Source organism: Pleurodeles waltl, chromosome 3_1 (assembly GCF_031143425.1).
Source record: "Pleurodeles waltl isolate 20211129_DDA chromosome 3_1, aPleWal1.hap1.20221129, whole genome shotgun sequence".
Lineage (NCBI taxonomy): Eukaryota > Metazoa > Chordata > Amphibia > Caudata > Salamandridae > Pleurodeles > Pleurodeles waltl.
Window position 1 is genome coordinate 552,059,343 of NC_090440.1, and position 22,038 is coordinate 552,081,380.

Below are 22,038 nucleotides of genomic sequence, written 5' to 3' on the forward strand. Positions count from 1 at the left end.
AAGTCAGCAATTGTTTTAAATCAAAGCAACTGCAGATGTGGGTAGCTCAGAGGCAAGAGAGAAATATCAAAGATGGACTGTTGCCTGGCAAACTGTGGCCCTCCATCATTATGCCCTATGAACCATTACTCTCCTGCCAACACAAATGTATCATCACAGCTCATACTTCTACAGCACACCTGGTTCATTCGGACCAAGGCTCCTTTCCATCCCCCCCTCTTCTCTGTGAAGTATATATTATAATTGGGATCTTATATGCCTGTATAAGGTACTTACAGATACACCCTTTGCATTACAGACTGCCTCAAGAGTGTCAGAACCACTCTCCATATACCCTGGCTTTAACAACCATTCACTTATCACATATGTAGCACAACCATTATGTTAGCACCCCAAGTAAATACCCATGTATCTAACGAATGTCCATTAATTCACATTACCTGTTGTTGTTACTTTGCCTTGCTTCATCATCTTTTACAAATGAAAATGGCAATAAAGTATGGTTTAAAAAATCAGATATAGAGTGCTGCACCAAGAAGACTTGTTATACTGGCCTGGGGTAGGTTTTCTACTTAAAGCCTCAAATCTTTGTTATACTATCTTGCTAGCAGGTCATACTGGACAAAAGAAAATTCCTGATTTATTTGAAATATACTTTTGGCCACCAGAACTGAAAGATCAAACAAAACTATGTGCAGTTACCTGTGAAGCCTGCAAACTAAATAAGAGTTACCTGGCCCAACGTAATTTTTGGGACACAAAATAGGATTTTATAGTAGACTTAATTAGGAACAAAGGGTGTGCTATAATTTTGGTGGTTACAGATTTATTAACTAAAGTATATAATTTTTCTACGTTATGCTATGTTTATTTGTAAGACAGGGTATTCTGGCGCCCTAAGAAGAGGGGTGGAGGCTGGCCTGACTGAGGAATTGGAAGAGCGAGGTTTTCAGTTTTGTGTGCATTTCTAAGCTTGTGCTGGTGCCTCTGATGTGTAGAGGGAGGTCGTCTTAGGCTTTAGGAGCCTGGTAATAAAATGCACAACCACAAGTTCTGGATCTGCGGATGTGGGGGACATGGGTGAGCAGGAGGTGGGCTGAACAGAGGTGTATAGTGGATTTGTGAAAGCTAATGGGATGTGTGGAAGTGTATGCGGTTTTTCAGATATGCAGGGCCTTGCTTGTGTAGTGCTTTGTAGGTTGCATGAGGTGTTTGAAGAGGGCACATTTGACTATTAAGAGCCAGTAGAGGTCTTGTTCATGTGAGTGTGGAGTGGGAGTTTGAGACTGAATCTGGCTGCTGTGTTCTGAATGATTTGGAGGTTCTTGGTGAGTTGCAAGGTGATGCCAATGTATACGGTGTTTTACCACAGTCTTGTTTGCTAGTGAGTGAGGGTTTTTCAGAGATTGAGCTGGCGCCGTCTGTACGAAGCTGGCTTGTTATGTAGTAGGCCAATGTAAGGGCACACTATGCAAAAAGTCCAAATGACCGCTCTTTGGTTTACAGGGCTTACTTTAATAATTCAAAGTGCTTTATTTGTCGTTGTGTAGTAGAGCAGCTTTGGCTTATCAGAGGGGAGTGTTAAGCATTTCAATAAATGGTACACACACTCAAAAAGAAACCTGAAATAAATGGTACACACACACACTCAAAAAGAAACCCGAGACCAATTTATAAAAATAACACAGATTTTTATATAATTTTAGACTCCAAGATCATCGGAATCAAGTAAGTACTTTCGGAGTTATCAATTTTAGAAGAGAAGCAAAAATACACAAATAACAGTTTTTGAGATATGCGCCTTGAGCCTGGTAATTTTATCCTATGGGAGGAAAGATATTTACTGCAAACATATACTTGTAGTCTGAGTTCGGGAATGCTCTTTGGAACTTAAGGTGCTAGGGGGTCAAGGTCCAAAGAACCACCAGCAGTTTTGGTTTACCTGCCCTGGGGTGTCCGGGTGCAGAAGTGATGGACGGGTTGGTAGCTTTAAGCCCTACACCGTAGAAAGCAATGGGCACCTGAAACAAAGGCTTCAAGTTGGGACAAGTCCGTCAGAACCCAGAAGGAGCTCAGCTTGTTAGGGTCTTTGGAGCATACAGGTGCAGTCGGTTGTCATGAACCTGGGCTGGGGGACTCGGGTGCAGAGGTGTTTAGCTGGCTGGCCACTTGTGTTGAAGGCTGTAACGGTTCTCGGTTTGACCTGTAGAGGGGAGGAAAACACGACAGCAGGGCCACTCTCGGTGTGAGCCTCCTTTGTCCTGGAGTCCCTCGTTGGGCAGGTTACGTTTTGGCAGCAATGGTGTCCGGGGCAGGGCACCATCAAGCCTTGTTCATTACAAGTGTTCCAGTATTCATGGTATTGGTGCAAGGGGGCTCTAGGAGGGTTTACCATCTCAAAACGTGGTAGAGAGGTGGGTCTGACCTACTAGAGCCACAAAAACCTCCTCCTGAAGTGTTTCTCCCTTGCTGGGCCTGATGGCCAACCACATGGTGATCCAGGCTGATGCGTTTGGTGCCTGCAGATGCAGGGGGATAGCTCTTTCAGAACAAGGGAGATGATCGCTGGTTGTTGAAGTGCTGGGCAGTCCTCCAGGTGTTAGGGAGGATGCACAGTTTCAGGATGAGTCGGCTCTTTGCAATTGTTAAGGCGCAGTCAGGAAGGCAGGGTTTGGGCCAGTTTCTGTGCATGTCCTTGGTTCTCACAGTGTTGCCCCTTCTTTGTCCTTCTTCAGTTCCCAGGAAGTTGAATCTGTCTGTCTGGTGTTAAGGGGACCCTTTAATGCTCAATCTAGGGGCATTTAGGGGAGTATGAGGTAGTAGCCAATTGGCTACCTATCCCTGGGGCAACTACACCTCCTAAATGACCACTTACTGTGAGGAGAGGGTGTAATCCCCTGACCCACAAGTCTAAATTTTCACCAAAACCGAAATGGTGAAACCGACAGTCTACTTCAGGTGTCCACCCTTAGGGGTGTGCCTGGCCTGTAAGTGTGACACACCATCTGAATATCTAATTTTCCACCTGCTCTGGTGCCAAGTGTTCCTCAGAGTAGGGGGTGGAATTCCCCAGGTCTGGGGGGAAGCCATGGTCACATATTAAAGATGGCAGAGGCTTTGAAGCCTCTGGCCTAGCTGTGCTAAATCCTGCTCAGGGGGTGAGAGCACCTTCGGCCAAGCAGACATTGTTCCTAGCCTCTGAGAGTGCAGACTCTCACTTGCAGGGGTTCAGAAACTTGTCTATGGTGGCAGGATGGACTGTACCAGTTAGCCAGCACACAAGTGACTAGTAGGGGCACTGGGGACACTTCTAGGATGCCCCCTGGGTGCATGTCAGAATACATCTAACACTGGCATCAATACAGGTTTATTAAGATGAGGCGTTTGATACCAAACACCAGTATTTTCAGTGATGCCATCATGTAGCTGGGTTAACACGTAATGACCAGTGCCCAATACTTTTTCTCAAAATGGCTTCCTGAACACTTGCAATGTCTAGCAATGGATCTAGCATCACATGGGTACATCTGCTCATGCAGATGGGCCCTCACATCTAAGATACTGCACCCTGCCTTAGGGCTTTAAGGCCTGCTATAGGTGTGACTTACATACAATACATGCAGTGGGAGTGGGCACTGCACACAGGGTGTGTGCAGTGTTGGATTTTTGGAATGATTTGCACCATTTCAAGCATCCTGCAATGCCAGTCTGCGTGCAGTTGGACTGTGGGTCTCTTTGAATGGCATGATACATGCTGCAGCCCTTATGGACCCTCTTTAGTACCCATGCCCTGGATACCAGGCATACCATTGTAGGAGGCAGGCCTGGCTTATAGTGGGTACCTTGTGGTACTTACACCTTGTGCCAGGTCCAGTTATACCTTATTAGTAGAATAGAGGTGTTTCTAGCAGCTTAGGCTGTTAGAGGTAGCCATGGCAAAGCAGCTTAGGCTGAAATAGGAGACATGCAAAGCTCCTACTATACCACTTACATCATATAGCACTATATCACAAGAAAGCACAATACTCAGAGTTACTAAAAATAAAGGTACTTTATTTTTGTGACAATATGCCACAAGTATCTCAGAGGATACCCTCACTTAGGAGGTAAGTAATATACACAAATTCTATGTACACTAACCCAAAACAGGTAAGTAACAGTAAGAAAAGTAGTGCAAACATTGTAGAATCACAATAGGATGCAATAGGTAGACATAGGTCTAGAGGCAACACAAACCATATACTCCAAAAGTTGAATGCGAATCACAAATGGACCCCAGACCTATGGGAGGTTGTGGAGGGTCGCTAGGACTGTAAGAAAACAGTAAGGGTGTCCAAAATACCCCACCCCAAGACCCCAAAAAGTAGGTGTAAAGTTACCCTACTACCCCAGAAGGACAGAATAGTCGTGATAGGGGATTCTGCAAGAACCACAAGCACCCGCAAAACACTGAAGACGGATTCCTGGAACTGTGGACCTGTAAAGGAAGGGGACCAAGTCCAAGAGTCATGCAAGTGTCCAGGGGGCGGCAGGAGCCCACTAAACCCCGGATGAAGGTGCAAAAGGGCTGCCTCTGGGTGGAAGAAGCCGAAGATTCTGCAACAACAAAAAGGGCTAGGAACTTCTCCTTTGAATGGAAGATGTCCCATGGCGTGCTGAAGGTTGCAGAAGTATTTCCAGGCAGAAATACCACAAACAAGCCTTGCTAGCTGCAAGAGTCGCAGTTCAGGATTTTGGGTGCTGCTGGGGACCAGTAAGGACCAGGATGTTGCCCCTTGGAGGAGTAGACAGAGGGGGCGCTCAGCAACTCAGAGAGCCCCCACAGAAGCAGACAGCACCCGCAGAAGTACTGGAACAGGCACTTAGAAGATCTGAGGACAGCGGTCGACTCAGAGTCACAAAGGAGGGTCCCACGACGTCGGATTTCAACTCAGCGAGTTGGGCAATGCAGGACGGAGTGCTGGGGACCTCGGCTAGGCTGTGCACAAAGGAAGTCCTGGAAAAGTGCACAGAAGCCAGAGCAGCTGCAAATCACGCAGTACACAGGTTTGCTGTCTGGCGAGGGGAGGCAAGGACTTACCTCCACCAAATTTGGACAGAAGGGCCACTGGACTGTGGGAGACACTTGGACCCAGCTCCTGTGTTCCAGGGACCACGCTCATCGGGATGAGAGGGGACCCAGAGGACCGGTGATGCAGAATTTTGGTGCCTGCGTTGGCAGGGGAAAGATTCCGTCGACCCATAGGAGAGTTCTTCTTGGCTTCCAGTGCAGGGTGAAGGCAGACAGCCCTCAGAGCATGCACCACCAGGAAACAGTCGAGAAAGCCGACAGGATGAGGCTCTACAATGTTGCTGGTAGTCGTCTTGCTACTTTGTTGCGGTTTTGCAGGCGTCCTGGAGCAGTCAGCGGTCGATCCTTGGCAGAAATCGTAGAGGGAAGTGCAGAGGAACTCTGGTGAGCTCTTGCATTCATTATCTGAGGAATAGCCCAGAGGAGAGACCCTAAATAGCCAAAAATTGAGGTTTGGCTACTAAGAAAGGAGGCTTGGCTACTGAAAGAGGTAAGCACCCATCAGGAGGGGTCTCTGACGTCACCTGCTGGCACTGGCCACTCAGAGCAGTCCATTGTGCCCCAACACCTCTGAATCCAAGATGGCAGAGGTCTGGGACACACTGGAGGAGTTCTGGGCACCTCCCCTGGGAGGTGCAGGTCAGGGGAGTGGTCACTCCCCTTTCCTTTCTCCAGTTTCACGCCAGAGCAGGGCTGGGGGATCCCTGAACCGGTGTAGACTGGCTTATGCAGAGATGGGTCACCATCTGTGCCCATCAAAACATTTCCAGAGGCTGGGGGAGGCTACTCCTCCCCAGCCCTTCACACCTATTTCCAAAGGGAGAGGGTGTAACACCCTCTCTCAGAGGAAATCCTTTGTTCTGCCTTCCTGGGCCTGGGCTGCCCAGGCCCCAGAGGGGCAGAAACCTGTCTGAGGGGTTGGCAGCAGCGGAAACCCTGGAAAGGCAGTTTGTTAGTACCCGGGTTCTGTGCTAGAGACCCGGGGATGCATGGAATTGTAACCCCAATACCAGAATGGTATTGGGGGACAATTCCATGATCCTAGACATGTTACATGGCCATGTTCGGAGTTACCATTGGGACACTACATATAGGTAGTGACCTATATGGAGTGCACGCGTGCAATGGTGTCCCCGCACTCACAAAGTCCGGGGAATTTGCCCTGAACAATGTGGGGGCACCTTGACTAGTGCCAGGGTGCCCACACACTAAGTAACTTTGCACCTAACCTTCACCAAGTGAGAGTTAGACATATAGGTGACTTATAAGTCACTTATGTGCAGTGATAAATGGCTGTGAAATAACATGGACGTTATTTCACTCAGGCTGCAGTGGCAGTCCTGTGTAAGAATTGTCTGAGCTCTCTATGGGTGACAAAAGAAATGCTGCAGCCCATAGGGATCTCCTGGAACCCCAATACCCTGGGTACCTAGGTACCATATACAAGGGAATTATAAGGGTGTTCTAGTGTGCCAATGAGAATTGGTAAAATTAGTCACTAGCCTGCAGTGACAATTTGAAAAGCAGAGAGAGCATAAACACCGAGGTTCTGGTTAGCAGAGCCTCAGTGATACAGTTAGGCACCACACTGGGAACACATATAGGCCACAAACGTATGAGCACTGGGGTCCTGGCTAGCAGGATCCCAGTGAAACATATCAAACATACTGACAACATAGGGTTTTCACTATGAGCACTGGGCCCTGGCTAGCAGGATCCCAGTGAGACAGTAAAAACACCCTGACATATACTCACAAACAGGCCAAAAGTGGGGGTAACGGCTAGAAAGAGGCTACCTTCCTACAACCATTTACTAGGGACTTACATGGTTGCTCAAGACCTTGCCAATTGGGTTGCAATTGAACATTTGTCTTGTTTTAGGGAAAGGAGCACTGGCACTGTAGCCTGGTTAGCTGGGACCCAGTGCACCACCAATCAACATCAGCAAAAAGTTGGGGTGACTATGTCAAAAAAGGAACTTTCCTTCAGGGTCTGAATACTTTTCTGAGGATTTTCAGGGTGTGAAGCAGGATGAGGCAATCTTGTTGACCTGGTTGGACATAGCTATTTGATTGTCAGCCATGATCCCTAGGTTCCTAGCTGAGCTTGATGGGTAGGGTTTTAGACCTAGTTCGGAGGGCCACCAGGCCGAGTACCAGAAAGAGGTGTTTTTTTCCCCAAAGGGGAACTCCTGTTTTGTCTGAGTTGTGCTTAAAGCGGTTGGACCTCATTCATTACGCAACTTCAGGCATTGTCTGGTTACTGGAAAGAGAGAGAGGATGAGATGGGTGTTTTGTGCCTAAGAGATGATGCTGAGTCCATGGGTTTGGATGATATTGGCAAGTGGGGTCATGTAGACATAGAAGAGAGCAGGACTGAGCGAGAAGCCATGAGGGACGCCACAGATCAGGTTTGAGGCAGAGGAAGAGTATGGGGCAAGGCTTACTAACTGGGTGCATCCTGAGACTAAGGAGCTGATCCAATTGAACATGGGTTAATGAATTCCAGACTCACGAAGGGTTAGCTGGAAAAGGGGTACAAGACACTGTGGTTGACAGCAGAGAGGTCAAGTAGGATAAGTGCCACGGTATGTCCCTTGACGTGGCGGCAATGAGGGCAGTCTCAGTGCTATGGTTAGGTCTGAAACCTGACTGGGAGGGGCCTAGGGGGTGGTTTGTGTTGAGGTGCTCAGCCAGTCACATGTTGATGAGTTTTTCCAGAACAATTGCCGGGTAGAGGAGGAGAGAGGTGGGTCTGTACTTCGTCAGAGTCCTTGGGTCGAATGAAGGTTTTATCAGTAGTGGTAAGATGGTGGCATGTTTTCAGGCATCTGGGAAGGTGGTTTGTAGGAGAGTGTCAGTGAGGATTGGAGTGAGGGCCTTGCAGATGGGATAGAGTCCTTTGGTGAAAATGGAGTTTATGGCGGTTGTGCTTTCCAGAGTGGTGATGATGGGCCAGCAGGTTAAGGCAGTATCCAGTGTGTTCTCGATTATGTGCCATTCCAGAAATTACAAACCAATGTTAGACTTTTCAAATTGCCTCTGTGTTCTGCAACATACTGTAGAGTTACAGAAAACATAATTTCAGTTCAAGGCTCATAGTTCACGTATTTGGAAAATATTTGGCTCTCGCTTAGGATTTAAGGCCAATCTAACTTTTTATTATCATCCTCTATCTGATGGGCAAACCAAGAATTTTGAATCAGACTTTGGAAAATTACTTAGATAGGTGAATATTCTTTGGGCCATAGTATTCTCTTATATCATGAATATGAATATTGGTCTACTCAGATGTCTTCTTTTTCCTGTAATTGAGCAAACCACCATAGGATTCTTCATCTGTCTCACCTTGTTAAATCCTGTTCTTTCACTCACACATGACATATAGAAATTCATGACACACTTTATTCTGCAAGAGAACATTCATTGAGGGCTCAGACATCGCATAATAAATTTGAAGATTCTAGAAGCAGGGTAGCACTGCAGTATACAAGAGGAAATATAGTGTGGCTATCCGGGGCACATATTCATATGATAGGGTTTATAAAGTTTGCAAATAAAGATATGGATTTTTACATAATTTAGAAGGTCATTAATCCTGTTGCAGTTCATTTTTGCTTACCACATACATTAAGGGTTCATCCAGTATTTCAAATTTATTTTTTAAGATCTGGGAATTCAACCAAAACAGGGTCCAATATCTGATGAGAATGTCTACGAAATCCATGATATTGTGGCAACCTTCATAATGCCATACTGTATTATTTATTTGATAGAGCATTTTTATGCATGCATTCCTTCTAATTTGGGGAGAACTTCTGGGGTGGGAGGGCGTGTCAGGTGCCTTCCTGAATGTTTGAGACATCGAAGAGGCCTTGTTGGTCTTTGGTGCCAAAGTTGTAGTTTGGTTGGATGGCCTATTTACAGCCACAGATGTTGGTGCAGTGTTTGTCAGTCTCAGGAACTACAGTACCCAGGAGGGTGTGTTTGCTGCTGATGGGTTATGCCGATTTAGCATTTGGAACTACAGTTCCCAGCATGTTGAATTTTCCATCATTATTCCAGAAAAGTCCAGAAGAACGTGTATAAAGACTATGGAAACATCTGGAATACGTAGCAGCAGTAGTGAAAAGGAGCTTTGGCTCACTGGAACCTTGTCATTCAATCTGTCAGGTCTTACCAGAAATTTATAGTGAACTTGACTCTCACAACTAACTAGTGTCCAACCTCACATAAGTCAGCCTCCGCTGTGCCCTGTAGTTGGCTGCATGCAGTAGTGTTTGGCTGCACTTCAACAAAGGGATAACGACCTCCACACCACCTTTGACTGTGAGCAGCTCGGATTGGTCCCAGGACCTAGCCTAAGGCCATGCATATAAGGGGTTGAGCAGCCACAGGAACTTCTCATATACAGTCCACAGATCCTGTTCCAGGTTTATGAACCCAAGGCCCTGTGCAGTGCAGGACATGCTCTTATAGCTATTTTTATTTTCCAGGTCCACATACACTTGTCCACTTTCATGGACCCATGCACCAAACAAAGGTCCATGGACTCTTCGGCAGGTCCTGGGGTAGGCAGACCTTGCACAGTGTCCATGAACATTTCAAGAAAAGGCACCGTCTTTATTGGGAAGTGCTCTAGTGTTGTGTTTTCACAGCTGCCCAATCTCAATGAGCTCTGTGTATACTGTACAAATACGGCCACCATGTGGACATGTGCAGTGGGTGCGAAGTCACAGCAAAGGAAATCCCATCTGCACCCGTCCGTGGCCAGTGCCAGCCACTATACTGGTTTTAACTCAGAAAACATTATGCAAATCAGCTACACTTCTGTGGAAGTTCAGAACTCAACACACGCACCTTGAAGTCTGTGTTATTCCATTGGGAAGGTCCCATTTCGTGCAGTAGTTGCAAAACCCCTCTCTAGCATGGGAACACTAGCATAATGAGAAGCGATGGCACGGTCAATGACCAAACCACGATAAAAGCAGCTCTCATCAATACTTGCTCTCTATATAAACATGTGATAGATATTTTTTATCTTTTAGCCAAATCGCAACTCAATGTTCTGTTTATGACCAAAACATGTATGAGAGAGGATTCATTACCAGGCATTGAACTGGTCTTCCCAGAGAACTGCACGTGCATTCATCTATACAGAGTTGGTATATTAGAAGGGGGGCTCGCCATTGCCTTTAAAAACAATTTCAAATGCTCTACATTCCAGTTAGAGGACCTGAAAGGTGCTGAGATTTTGGACTTTTGTACATCCCTCTCCACACGATTATCCTACGCAGGAGTCTAACTCTGCTGTCTCCAAGCTATGCTGGGGAATTTATTAGCTCATTAGGCCAGGCATTAGCACCTAATATAGCAAACTAAGAAAACTTCACTGTGCTAGGAGACCTAAACCTCCACGTGGAAGACATAGAGGATATAATGGCCATGACCTTCTTAGAGATTGCTGCCTCCCTCAGTCATACACTGATTCCCACTGAACCTACCCATAGTACTGGACACACTATTGATTTAATTCTATCTAATACTTACATTGTGAGACTCAGGTGGAGGTAATCTTGTTGGATACCTTCTTAATGGCGTTTGCCTGGCACCTTCCTAGGCATATGGAGAAGAAATCCACTGCATCTGCTCCCTTAGTTAGATCATGGAACAAAGTGGCGATCCCCGACATGCAGGGGATATTAGAAATCTCCAGGCCCATATTATCGGGAAAGGCCACAAGGACGCTATGCAGTGATCCAATGGCTTCTTGATGCTGCGGATGTTGTAGCCCCTGAAAAAGCTAAAGGCAAACCGAGGCTTACTCCATCAACCCCTTGGTTCTCCTGTGACCTTTCCTTAGAAAGAAAACATTGTAAAAATCTGAAAAGAATCTGGAGAATATAGTACTGAGCTGTCAAGAAAATATCCTAAGCTTTAAGCAAATATCACAATACCATAAAATTGCCACTGAGTGATTACTACACTCAGAAGATAAAAAAAAGCCAACAATAGCCCTAAGGAGATCTTTGAGATTGTTTCTCATTTTTGGATGCTAAGGGATGGTCCCCGCCTTTCAAATCTAAACTTATGCTACAAGCTAAGTGATTGTTTTTTTAAGGGAAAATTGCCAGCATACAGCAGAAGTTACAGTTGTCTAATCCTGCCTCCTCCTCCTGCTAACCTCCCCAAGATCATTATTGCCCCCATCTAAAAAAGTCTACTGCCGACATCACTAACCTCTCTAACTTTAGACTAATTTCTCTTCTTCATGCGGATTCAAAAATATTAGACTTTGTTGTTAACAGACAACTCTCCGAGTTTGTTGAAACTCATAACCTCCTTCATCCATTTCATTCCGGTTTCCGTGCACATCATAGCATTACGGATTCTATCAAGATGTCATTGCACTGGGGTTATAATACCACCCTAATCCTATTAGACCTATTGGCAGCTTTTGGCACAGTCTCCCATGACATTATGCTTCAATGTGTGGCAGATATTGGGATGGGTGGCATAGCATTGAAGTGGCTCAGTTCTTTTCTGACTTCTGAAGAGCAGCTGGTGTGGATGAAACCTCATTTCTCCAACACAAAAATTCTCAAGTGTGGAGTACCTCAGGGATCATCGTTGAGCCCCACATTGTTCAACATCTAATGTCCCCACTTGCCTTCCTAGAGTAATCATATGGTATCAATATCATTTTCTACACTGATGATTCTCAGCTATTACTCTAATATGAGGGTGTTTCTGGTTCAGCTAGGGAAAGTGTTTCTGCCTCTATGAGAGCTGTCAAAAGCTTGCTGAAAGCTAATTATTTACAATGCAATCCAGATAAGATGAAAATTCTTATATTTGATCCTAATCCATCCTCTGGTTGGTCTGGTTGCTGGCCAAGAGCTGGTGCACCCCTCCCCCCCCCCCACTGAAATTGTGAGAAACCTTGGGTAACATTTGATAACCTACTGTCATTCAAGGGCCAAAACTCCTTTGTAGTGAAAGTATGCTTCTGGTTATTGATGGCACTGAAAACAATCATGACCTTTCTTCCCTGGGAGGCCCAGAATATAGGTGTCCAAGCCTCAATTCTGTCTAGATTGAAGTACTCGAATGCTTTATACTTGGTGTTACCAGCCTTTTTGATTAAACGACTCCAAATAGTGCAGAATGCAGCAGCTTTGCAGCAGCATGCCTCCTTGTTAATCCCTCCAGGCACACTCCGACATCCTCATACTTAAAATAGCGTCACTGGTTGCCAGTTAACAAGAGAATTATGTTCAAAGCCCTATTGTTTGCTGACCATGCCTTGCACCACGTAGGGCCACACTACCTTGATAAGAGAATTAGGCATTGTTTCCCTGGCACAGCCTGTGCTCAGACAAGGCTCGACTGCTAGTGGTCCCTTGCTTCAGAAGCTCAAGACGTGGTAGCACATCCTTCTCGGTCCATATAGCCTTGATGCGGAACCAACTACCTGTTCATCTGTGAAACATGTCAAATAAGATTGGTTTCGCAAACGCATTTAGCCTTTAACTTCAACATTCCAACCTGCACATGCTTCAGCGCCAGGACACTCTCCTGGTAGCTGTGTGCTTTATGAGCACCGTCATTCATTCATTCTTTCATTCAAGAACAATTTGTTTTTATTTTTGAAGTATTTTGGGGTCCTGCTTAAACCTGGGGAATAGGGAATACTGCCATACCTCCTTTCATCTCCTTTTTTTACTTTCAGGCTGGAGTGTCCAAGCCCTACTTCCCATAATGGTGGCAACAGATATTTTCCTGTCTAGCCAGTTGGAGCGCTCAGGACCTTCAACCCCAGTTAGGGTTGGCAAACCCATTTGGACACCTGGAGAAAATGCACCTCGTCCCATGTGATTCATTTATTTTTCAAAAGTTCTTCTGCAAACCTGGGTTCATGAACGCACTGTGAACGAATGGCAATGGTGAACAAAAGCCTTACCTAGATTAACTCTTTAAATCCTGTCCAACACATTTTTGCATGTAAATACCTCAAAAATACTGAACACATTTATGCCAAACCAAATATGGCCCTATTGCGAGTAAAGTTTTTTCATGCTAAGTGTGGTGTAATTCCATTCTGCAGCTTTTGGTGTTGCAGTGTGCAAACGTTCCCTCTCCACCCCTCCGAATGTTATACATAAACCTGAGATGCGGAAATGTAACCATGCACGCCAAGCGAGTGCCACATTTCATGCAGGTTCGTGAAGCAGTGCTGTGTTAAAAGCAAAACAAAAATCGCCTTTCTAAACAAAACTGAGACTTAACCATCGTCAAACCAGTGACAGTCACTGCAGTCCATCGTGCAAAATTTATATTTAGTAGTTTGTTAAGACAGTTCCACAGATCGCTGGTCTGTTTCAATTATTGCAGATAATAGAGACAGGAAGGACTCTTCAACTGATCATGTTAGTAACATAGATAATTGGAATGCTCATCAATATTTCTCCTCAAAAGCGTCACACACATGTGCCTGCACCACATGGTGTACATTTAGACATGCACCAAAGCTTAGCAAAAATGTATTAGCAGTTTCTAATTTTTTCTACGCAAGGAAAATACTATTCCCAGTACAGAAACCTCTTCCTCCAGACCCCTATCTATTGTATAGGTGGCCCAGCATGGATAGTAATTTATACCTTAATTTGGCAAAAGTAACTCTCCAACTATATCCAGGGTGGCAGTTAGTTATAAAAGTGGCTGTGAATGCCAACAAGCTCACGTTTGTGTGTTCTTATCTTTTTTCAGTGGTGCCCACTGTTCCAGCCACAGGAGTAGATTTAGTTCTACATAAATGAATGCCATGCTGGTGTATTTGGTATGTGTGAGCAAATCAACATACAAGAGTAAATATCCATTTTGTGAATTCCATACACAAATTTACACTTGTAAGCCATTTGTACACTTACGTAGAAATTTTGTGCACAGATGGCTTTGTGAATTGCCCCCTTCTCTGCCTGCACCTTGTGCCCCCATCCTCTCCGACCCATTCTCCCTCCTATACAAGCCCCCTCTTCCTTCGTTCTCTTCTCCGTGGTCTGCCCCTTCCACCTGCCACATTCTCTCACTTTCCTTCCCTTCTTATCTCTCTGCCCCTTGCTAACTCTTGCCCTCACTATTGCTTTCTCCCTTTCTCTTGCTTTCTCCCCGTAACAGTCAGATAGGCATAGAAAGCTCCTCTGTGGTTATGGTTAGGTCAGACTTTACATTGAAAAGAAATTTTTTGTTTTGCTAATAACTTTGGCACTATTCAACAAATCTGCGCAAAACTTTCCACAAAAATACTCATATGATTTGGGTGCAGGTCCGCAAGTTTCTCACAGATGCGTCAAGTAGGTAATAAGAAAAGGGGTTGGGTGGTGGGGGCAAGAAAGTGACATTTTCCATTTTCACTGCCATGGGAAGCTTTTGATGGATCCACATGAAACAGCTGAACAGAATTCCTGCACATTTTTCATTAAAGTAGAACTTTAGTTAGAGAAGTGTCTTTGCTTGGTTTGGTTTTAATCCATTCAGAAGTGTTTGAAAAAATGATTGTTAGAAAAGTGTTATTTGTAGGTCTCAAATTGAGACAACCTACCAATTAAACCAAAAAGATAGAGCTGTCCGGACCATTAATTTGTGAATTTATCATGGATTTGCAAATACCATGATTAAAAATAATCATGGCAGAAATGACAAACAATGGCACTCTTTCTAGGCCCCCAAACCGGTGGTATAACAAATGCCCCCGCAGCCCCTGTGGTGCGAGGGAAGAGGGGTTTGGCTCCACGGTCCACCTCATCAAAATACCATGGCCTGGGAGCTTCTGAGTAAGTCCGGAGGGGGGCCTTCCCTGTACTTTGTAGGAGGACCTCCTCAAGTTCTGTTACGCCAGGGCCCCACACTTCCACCTTGCAAGTAGGTTTGCACCAACAGTGGCAATGTTAAAATTCATTCAGGCCTGTATTGTATGTAAAATAAAAACATACATATAGAAGCTGTGGTACATACGTCAGTGTGTGTATATATGTGTGTGAGTGAGAGAGAGAGGGTGGCTTCTTTCTCATATCAATAATATGGTCAGAACAGCCCTCACATTCCCCTAGAAAGTGGTCTGTCTAAAACAGGCTTCTCCAACGAGTAGCTTGTGAGTTCCATCTCCCTTAAAATTGGTTCCACATATTTAAAATATATATATTAGATATTAACTAATTTGGGAAATTGGTGAGTGCACCTTCTGTGCTCGGCCATACCTCTATACCCCAAAAAATATTGATGTTGCTCAAAGTTGTTTTCTCTATAGGGTCCTCGCAGGGCCGGCTTTAGGGCAGTGCAACTGGTGCGGCAGCCCAGGGTGCTGACTTGGATGAAGCGGGGGCAATGACCTCAGAGGGGCGCTGTGTTTGTGTACTTCCAGCCTTCTGGAAGCAATAAAAATGTCAAGGTAACTCTTGTGATTAATGTTCCTGCTAGAGAAAGCGCGATTGAGTTTTGTATAGTGGCAGCTTTGACTTGCCATAAAGTAGCTCAGAGTGTTAATGTGCCTGCTGCAAAGAACTGATCTGTATTTTATGTGTAAAGCTCAATGGAAAAGAAAAAAACAGCCTTCTCCAGCGCTTTATAACAAATGAAATGTATGAAGGAGGGGGGCTATGGAGAGATGAGGGACACATTTGCCGGGAGGTAATGAGGGAATCTGAGGACGTGGCCATGGAGCTGGGGAGGTGCCAAAAAAGATTGCCGCACAGGGCACCACCAGCATTAAAGCCTGCGTTAGTCATTCCACCACCAATAGAGCGGTCTGTGGCTGCATGCTCTCTACTTACCCGGTCCCCCACATCAAGTGTTCATAATAGGTGGATTACCATGCAGTACCGGGGAAAATATCAGCTACTGAATAGTTAATTATGGTTTAATTGCTGCTATGCCACAAATATTGTGTGATAGAAAGTACATATATTAAAAAATGTAAGGTGCTAGTGTCACATGCCAGGGCAGGACCCATATATCTATGTCTTGGCTAAAATTCCATGGTGTGGCTAATATGATGCTCAGTGTACCAGCTTTTCAAAGGTGTTGCTCAAATGTACTAGAGTTATGGTGAAGTATGCATGTCTTCTACAGCGCGTTTGCTCATCTGAATTCTGCTTTCCTGATTTCTGACTGTTTTAGTTCTTCCCGGGTTCTGTGATCCTGTGCTGTCATAGGTATTGTTGAGTCGTTTGCAAAGTACTTTGCCTCCTTGGTAAACAGTTTTCCAGCCTAAACTTATATGACAATGAGATAAGTGTGAGCTGTTCTTGTTTCTTGTCCTGGGCAGGTGAGAATCTGGGAGATTCCGGATGGTGGACTGCGAAGAAACATGAGTGAAGCCCTCTTGGAGTTGTATGGACACAGCAGAAGAGTTGGCCTTATCGAGTGGCATCCAACAGCCAACAACATCCTCTTCAGTGCTGGCTACGATTACAAGGTGAGCAAGCAACTCTTGGATGTAGTGGGCCTTGCGAGTGCACTGTGGTGTACCTGAGAGAGAGCATATCAAAGGGAAACCAATAGGACCATGTTGGGTATACTTGAGAGAGAGCGTCACGGGACAAGCAGTGACACTGATGCTTAATCCAGGCTTTTACTATATCTGAAGAGTACATAATGTGCAACGAGGGACTGTGCTGCTAAATTGCAGGCTTTGGGTATATTGGGGGCTGTACAAATACAGTGCCCCAGGGGTGGAATAGGTGTGCACAGCCGTTTTCTGTACCCATCTCCCCCCAAAGCACTGTATTGGAGAATCAAACACTTTTGCAGTCCCTTCTGTAATACAGATAGTACCAGCGCACACACACCACTGGTGCTACTGAAAAGGTGTTCCTCATCTGCATGAGGACATGGCCCCATGCAAATGAGGGAAATACTTTGTCTCTTCTGCGCCTACACCATATTATAGATTGAGGATGCTATCTGCCCTTCCAGCCTGCACTTATATGGCAATGACAATGAGATAAGTAAGGCTGTCTGGCGGCACACTGACAATGCGCTCAAAGAGGTGATGCACAATTGGGTGATCCTCTGTAGGGAGAAAATGGGGTCCCAAGGATCGCCTATCAGACATCCTCCTGCAGGACTGTGTAGTCACTCACTGCACCTGCCTGCAGGGGGATCTGTGTACCCCAACCTCCCTCCACCCCCCCCCCCCCACACACACACACTTTGAAATCGAGGCCGGTGCTGCTTGCACAGTGAAAGATAGATGGTCTGCATTAAACCAGTTGCGTCATCTTTCACTAATGCTCTTCCCACAGGGCAGCATACGTTTGCTTTTGTCCTGGGTGCAGTGAATTGATTATAACTGGGCAGGTTGTCCCTATTTGTACCCTGTTTAAAGGTGTGCGGTGCCACAAAAAGGGACAATGCGTCCACCACCTAACAAGAGCCCTGGTGTAGCACAGCAAAATCAAAGAAGGACACTGCTTCAATGTTCAGGCTCCGACCGAGGATTTCAGAAGGAGCACATCAAAGAGCAACCAGCTGCTCTGCAGTTAAATGCAGGCACAAGATGCGCCTGAGAAAGCACTTCAGTGGCACATATCCAAAAGAGCACATGCGCGGGCAGGCAGCAGTGGTACTTCTGGTTTGTGCGGGCTATGGGTGTTTCTGAAGCTCTGGGACTGTTTCTAAATGCAAGCACTGGGTACAGCCGGAGAGGCACATCATCGGGCAAGCGGCGCTAATACTGCTGCTAAACTGTAGTACTGGATATACCTCTGGGGCAGGTAGCCAAATAGTTCTGAAACAGATATGGTTCCATACTAGGCAAGAAAGGAATCTGACAATTAGAAAGCAGTCGACTCTGTACAGTAGGGCCATGTAACAGAAACGATAATGTAAAATAGGACTTACAAAGCAGTCTGTAAGGATCATAAGCAGTGCTTAATTTGTGCTTGTTGATTCCGATGCTGAGCACCGGCATTTATTTGTGAGGGCCGGGGCTTATTCTTATGCCTCAAGCATTTGCTGCGAGCAAAAGACACATATGTGAAAGACGGAAGAAGGAAAAACTAAAAAGGGTCATAAAGGGAGAAAGTAGAAAGTTCCAGGATGAGCTGAAGGGGCAGGGGTGGGCGTAAATGGATTGAAGAGGCTCCAGATGGCTTCAGAATTACGCTGCCTCGGTATTCAGTGCTGCCAGATTTAATTACAGCAGCCTCGTGTTTAAGAGAAGGGCTTTGAGCACCAGCACCTCTTAATTTACAAATTAAGCACTGATCATAAGACATTTAAGAATGTAATGCGGGAATTTGAAGTAATTGCATTTGTAAACAAATAATCACTTATAAACGAGGCATGCATTTAACAGAATCGAAAACTAAGTTAAGAGTGTCATTGCTGTCCCTCCCATTTTATGAGAAAAATATGCAATATAATGCTAGTGTACTTAACGTTGTAGGTTTAACCTTCTTTCTGGGTTCCATTGTCTACTAGGGCTACATATCATGCAGGGTAACGGATGATAGGAGTAAGGCAGGATGAGTCATTTTCTTCTTTAATGTGAAGAGGGGGTATTTTATAATGTGCCACTGTGTCCCACGTGTGCACTGGTGAATAGGATTCTTCAACACATTTGGGGTTGCCCGATAGCCTGTGAAAGCTGTACATGCTCACAAGCTTCCTGCGGTTAAGAGAAAATCCCATAATAATGTCCTAGGTCATGATATAGAACTCGGCAGATGGGTTATGCCATCACAACAGTGACGGACATCCCGTCTGCTGCTGTGATGGAGTAACCCATCCGCCGAGTGCTAAATCGGGCCCCTGGTGTTTATCGGAGGAGGTAATATGAGGTTTGGGACTGGTTAGCTAAGCACCCATATTCATAGTTATGGGACCACGGAGTTAGGCGTGATTGCATTTAATGTGCTAATCCATACTATTCTGAAGTAGCCATTGTTAGAAACTTCCAGAATTTTCCAAAAGCTTATCGCTATTTGGGTGCTGAGTGGTTTTAGATTTACAGAATACCTGATGGTTTGTGCTAAATACAAACTGCCAGTGAGGGACCAGGGAAGCTGGAACATAATAGGAGAATCCCAGGAAGAAGCCACCAAACCTTTTTACATCTTCCCAAAGTTGTAGTATAGGGCAGTGAGAGAAGACAACATCATAGATTTCATTGTGTGAGCTTTGGGGAAGTGAATTGGACAACCACATCTGCCCTTCCACTATAAGGTGCCTTCCAGGGTTTGGACTCATCAAGAGTTGCTAATTAGGTGAAAAAAGCACGTATTTCTGAAATGTTAATTCATAAATCTATATTCAGTAGTTAATGCATTTTAGGGCACTGACCCGATATTGTGGAAAGACTTGCAAATTCCACTGAGGTGCCCTTGAACCTTTACTGTGCTTGGCTCAGATACACATCGAAGTTAAAAGCACATAGTAGAGCTTGCCTGGTCTGTACAGGAGTGCAAACACACTGCTCTAACATAAAGCTGGAGGCAACTAGGCTTATTTGCTTCTGAAACATTTCCCTGACTACCAACTAGTTCTGCTTGGTTGCTGTGGGGGGTGTAAACTTCGGATGACAACTGTACCATTTCTTCATCATCTCCAGCGCAGCCTAAAAAAATTACAAGGATGAATCCGTTTGTCTGTGAACTGAGTCTGAGACCACGCTCTTTGTTCCTGCAACCAGCAAGGAATTCAAGTAAAATTTTGTTCAATGGAGCCATTACGCTTCATCATGGATTATGTCCAATTCGAGTTCAGTTGTTGGTTGGTTTTGTCCTTCTGGTCGTACCCGTAAACCAGTGTCTATTTTTGTGGTGCAAAGGTCTCTGCTATAAACCCTCACCTTCCCTTTTAACCCTGTATTGCAAAATCAGACTTGGAGAGCAGACGGCTGAAAAGCAGAGCACTATACTAGTAAAAACATCTATCTACTTGTACAGAGGGCACGCACTGACGGTCAAAGCAATGTCATCTTAAGGATTTTTGAGGCCCCAGGCAAGACATATTTTGGGGCCCTCTGTTCAGAACAACTTCGAATTTTATTACCTATTTTCTCATTAAACAAGGCCACGTGATTCCAAACTATAGTATCATTAAACTTTCACACAGAAACAGCTGAAATGTGTATTGTACAGGTCCCACAAATCCTTAAAATGACACAGGGTAGAGCGGGACAAAGTGATAGGTCGCAAGCAGGAAAAAAGAGTTTCTCGTAATAAACAGAAGTGAGACAGAGTGATAGAAACTGAGAATGACCACGTAGAAGGGGGTGCCTAGAAGGTGGGGGCCATGGGCAATTGTCCACTTTGACCTTGCCCATGCCTTAAAACGTCCCTGGGTCAAAGCATTCATGGTGAACACCAAACGTCTAAGAAAGGAAGTCTTTGAGTGCTGGGGAGAGGCTCTCACTGGAGTTCCTGTCCCTTTGTCAGGACACTGGGATGTTGCATATTGTTCTTCAAGGACACAGTTTAATTTAGAGAGTAGCTGTACCAGACATTTTTAGATTCTCACAATATGCCAATCTATCTGCAAATAGGTCCTAGACGAATATATCCTGGTTGCTTTCCGGTTTTCTGTATCAGACCTCCATAAGCAATTATCACGTTGTGCCCCGTTGTATCACAGTTCTTTCATTCTGCTCCTGTAAACCACCATGGTCTTCACCCCTGTACCTTTTCTCTGGTTCCAGTTGTTCCTATTCCAGTCTACATATACGCTGCTGTGTTCGTAGAACTTTCAAGCATTAGGACAACGCTCCAGTATGGACAACTACATTTCTGCAAGCTCCTTAAGATCAAACTTTACTCTGCAATCTAAGTCTGCAACTTCACTTCAGTGTTTGTATGCCTGAAGATTTCACTAAAAGGACAGGCCCTGTCAAACTGTCTTGCATTCATACAGAGGGCCTTTTGCTTACCTATGTGGTCTTGTCTTTGTAGCTCTGTTGTCATCATTACTTTGTAGGGAGTATTATTCTGTAACCTGTTTGCCTCGACAGACAACATGACCTCGGCAAGAGCTCGGCCTTACTTCTAAGTAATCTGAAGATTTATATCAAGTTTCCCCAATCTAAGGGTCGCAACCCTCAGAAGGACACTGAGGACATATTTTAAAGGTGGACAGACACCTATTGCCTTTAAAAAAAGTACAGCTGTCTCATTCATCCACCTGTCTTTTCTCATGCCATTTAAAGTGTGAGTGCAGGTGGTCTTCGTGATGCTTGGGCCACAGATGATTCACCAGTAGGGAATGCATTTGAGCAGTTATGATACTTCGAAACCGATTGGACCAACCGTCCAATTTAAGCATGTCAATCCATCATCATTTTTGACTGAGCCAGGATCATCAAGAAAGCCATGAGTCTTGCATCGAAAGCTGCAATATGTATCCCTGCTGTGTTGGGTAAATTGTTAGCATCTGATGTTCTGGGAGATATTTTTTCATTTCCAATACTAACATGTTGTGAAAGCAGTGCCCACCACGCTGCCCAAGCATGGTGAACATGCTGGCTCAGGGTCTGATTCACAAACTACAAAACAGGCTATAAAATGCAATTCACAAACAATGTGTGGAGTTTTACGTCCAGAAGTCCCAATACTTATTTGTGAGAAGCTCTCTGCCTCGACTGCGGAGTCTCTGTGTCCCCTCTGGGTGCTTCCTAGTATAGGGATTGCGCAGTTTTAAAACTCTGCCTGAAGTTTGTGAATTCCAAGAAAGTAGTCAACTTACTACCAAGTGTAAGTTTTCCTTTGTGAATTAGACCCTCAGAGCCTTTCTACTATGATGACTCCCATCAAGCAGTGTGGCAGTAGTCCTGGGAGGTAAAGTGTGCCCCTGCAGTGCAGAGAGTTGCCTATCCATCAGGTGGGGGCTTTTTACCATTTCCTATGTATGGGGACAGCTTAACAATCATTTTAACATCCCAACAGCAAGGTTTGCAGGGGGCTCTTCATTTTG

At 45.1% G+C, this 22,038-nt stretch overlaps 1 protein-coding gene across 2 annotated transcripts in view; it reads left to right on the forward strand.

The window, feature by feature from the left end:
- CORO2B (coronin 2B) overlaps positions 1-22,038 on the forward strand; it is a 221,930-nt gene that overhangs the window by 124,609 nt on the left and 75,283 nt on the right. For both annotated transcript variants that reach the window (XM_069222915.1, XM_069222916.1), the window contains exon 4: positions 16,394-16,543. In XM_069222915.1, coding sequence (XP_069079016.1) covers positions 16,394-16,543 — 150 coding nt within the window. The remainder of the gene's footprint in view (positions 1-16,393; positions 16,544-22,038) is intronic.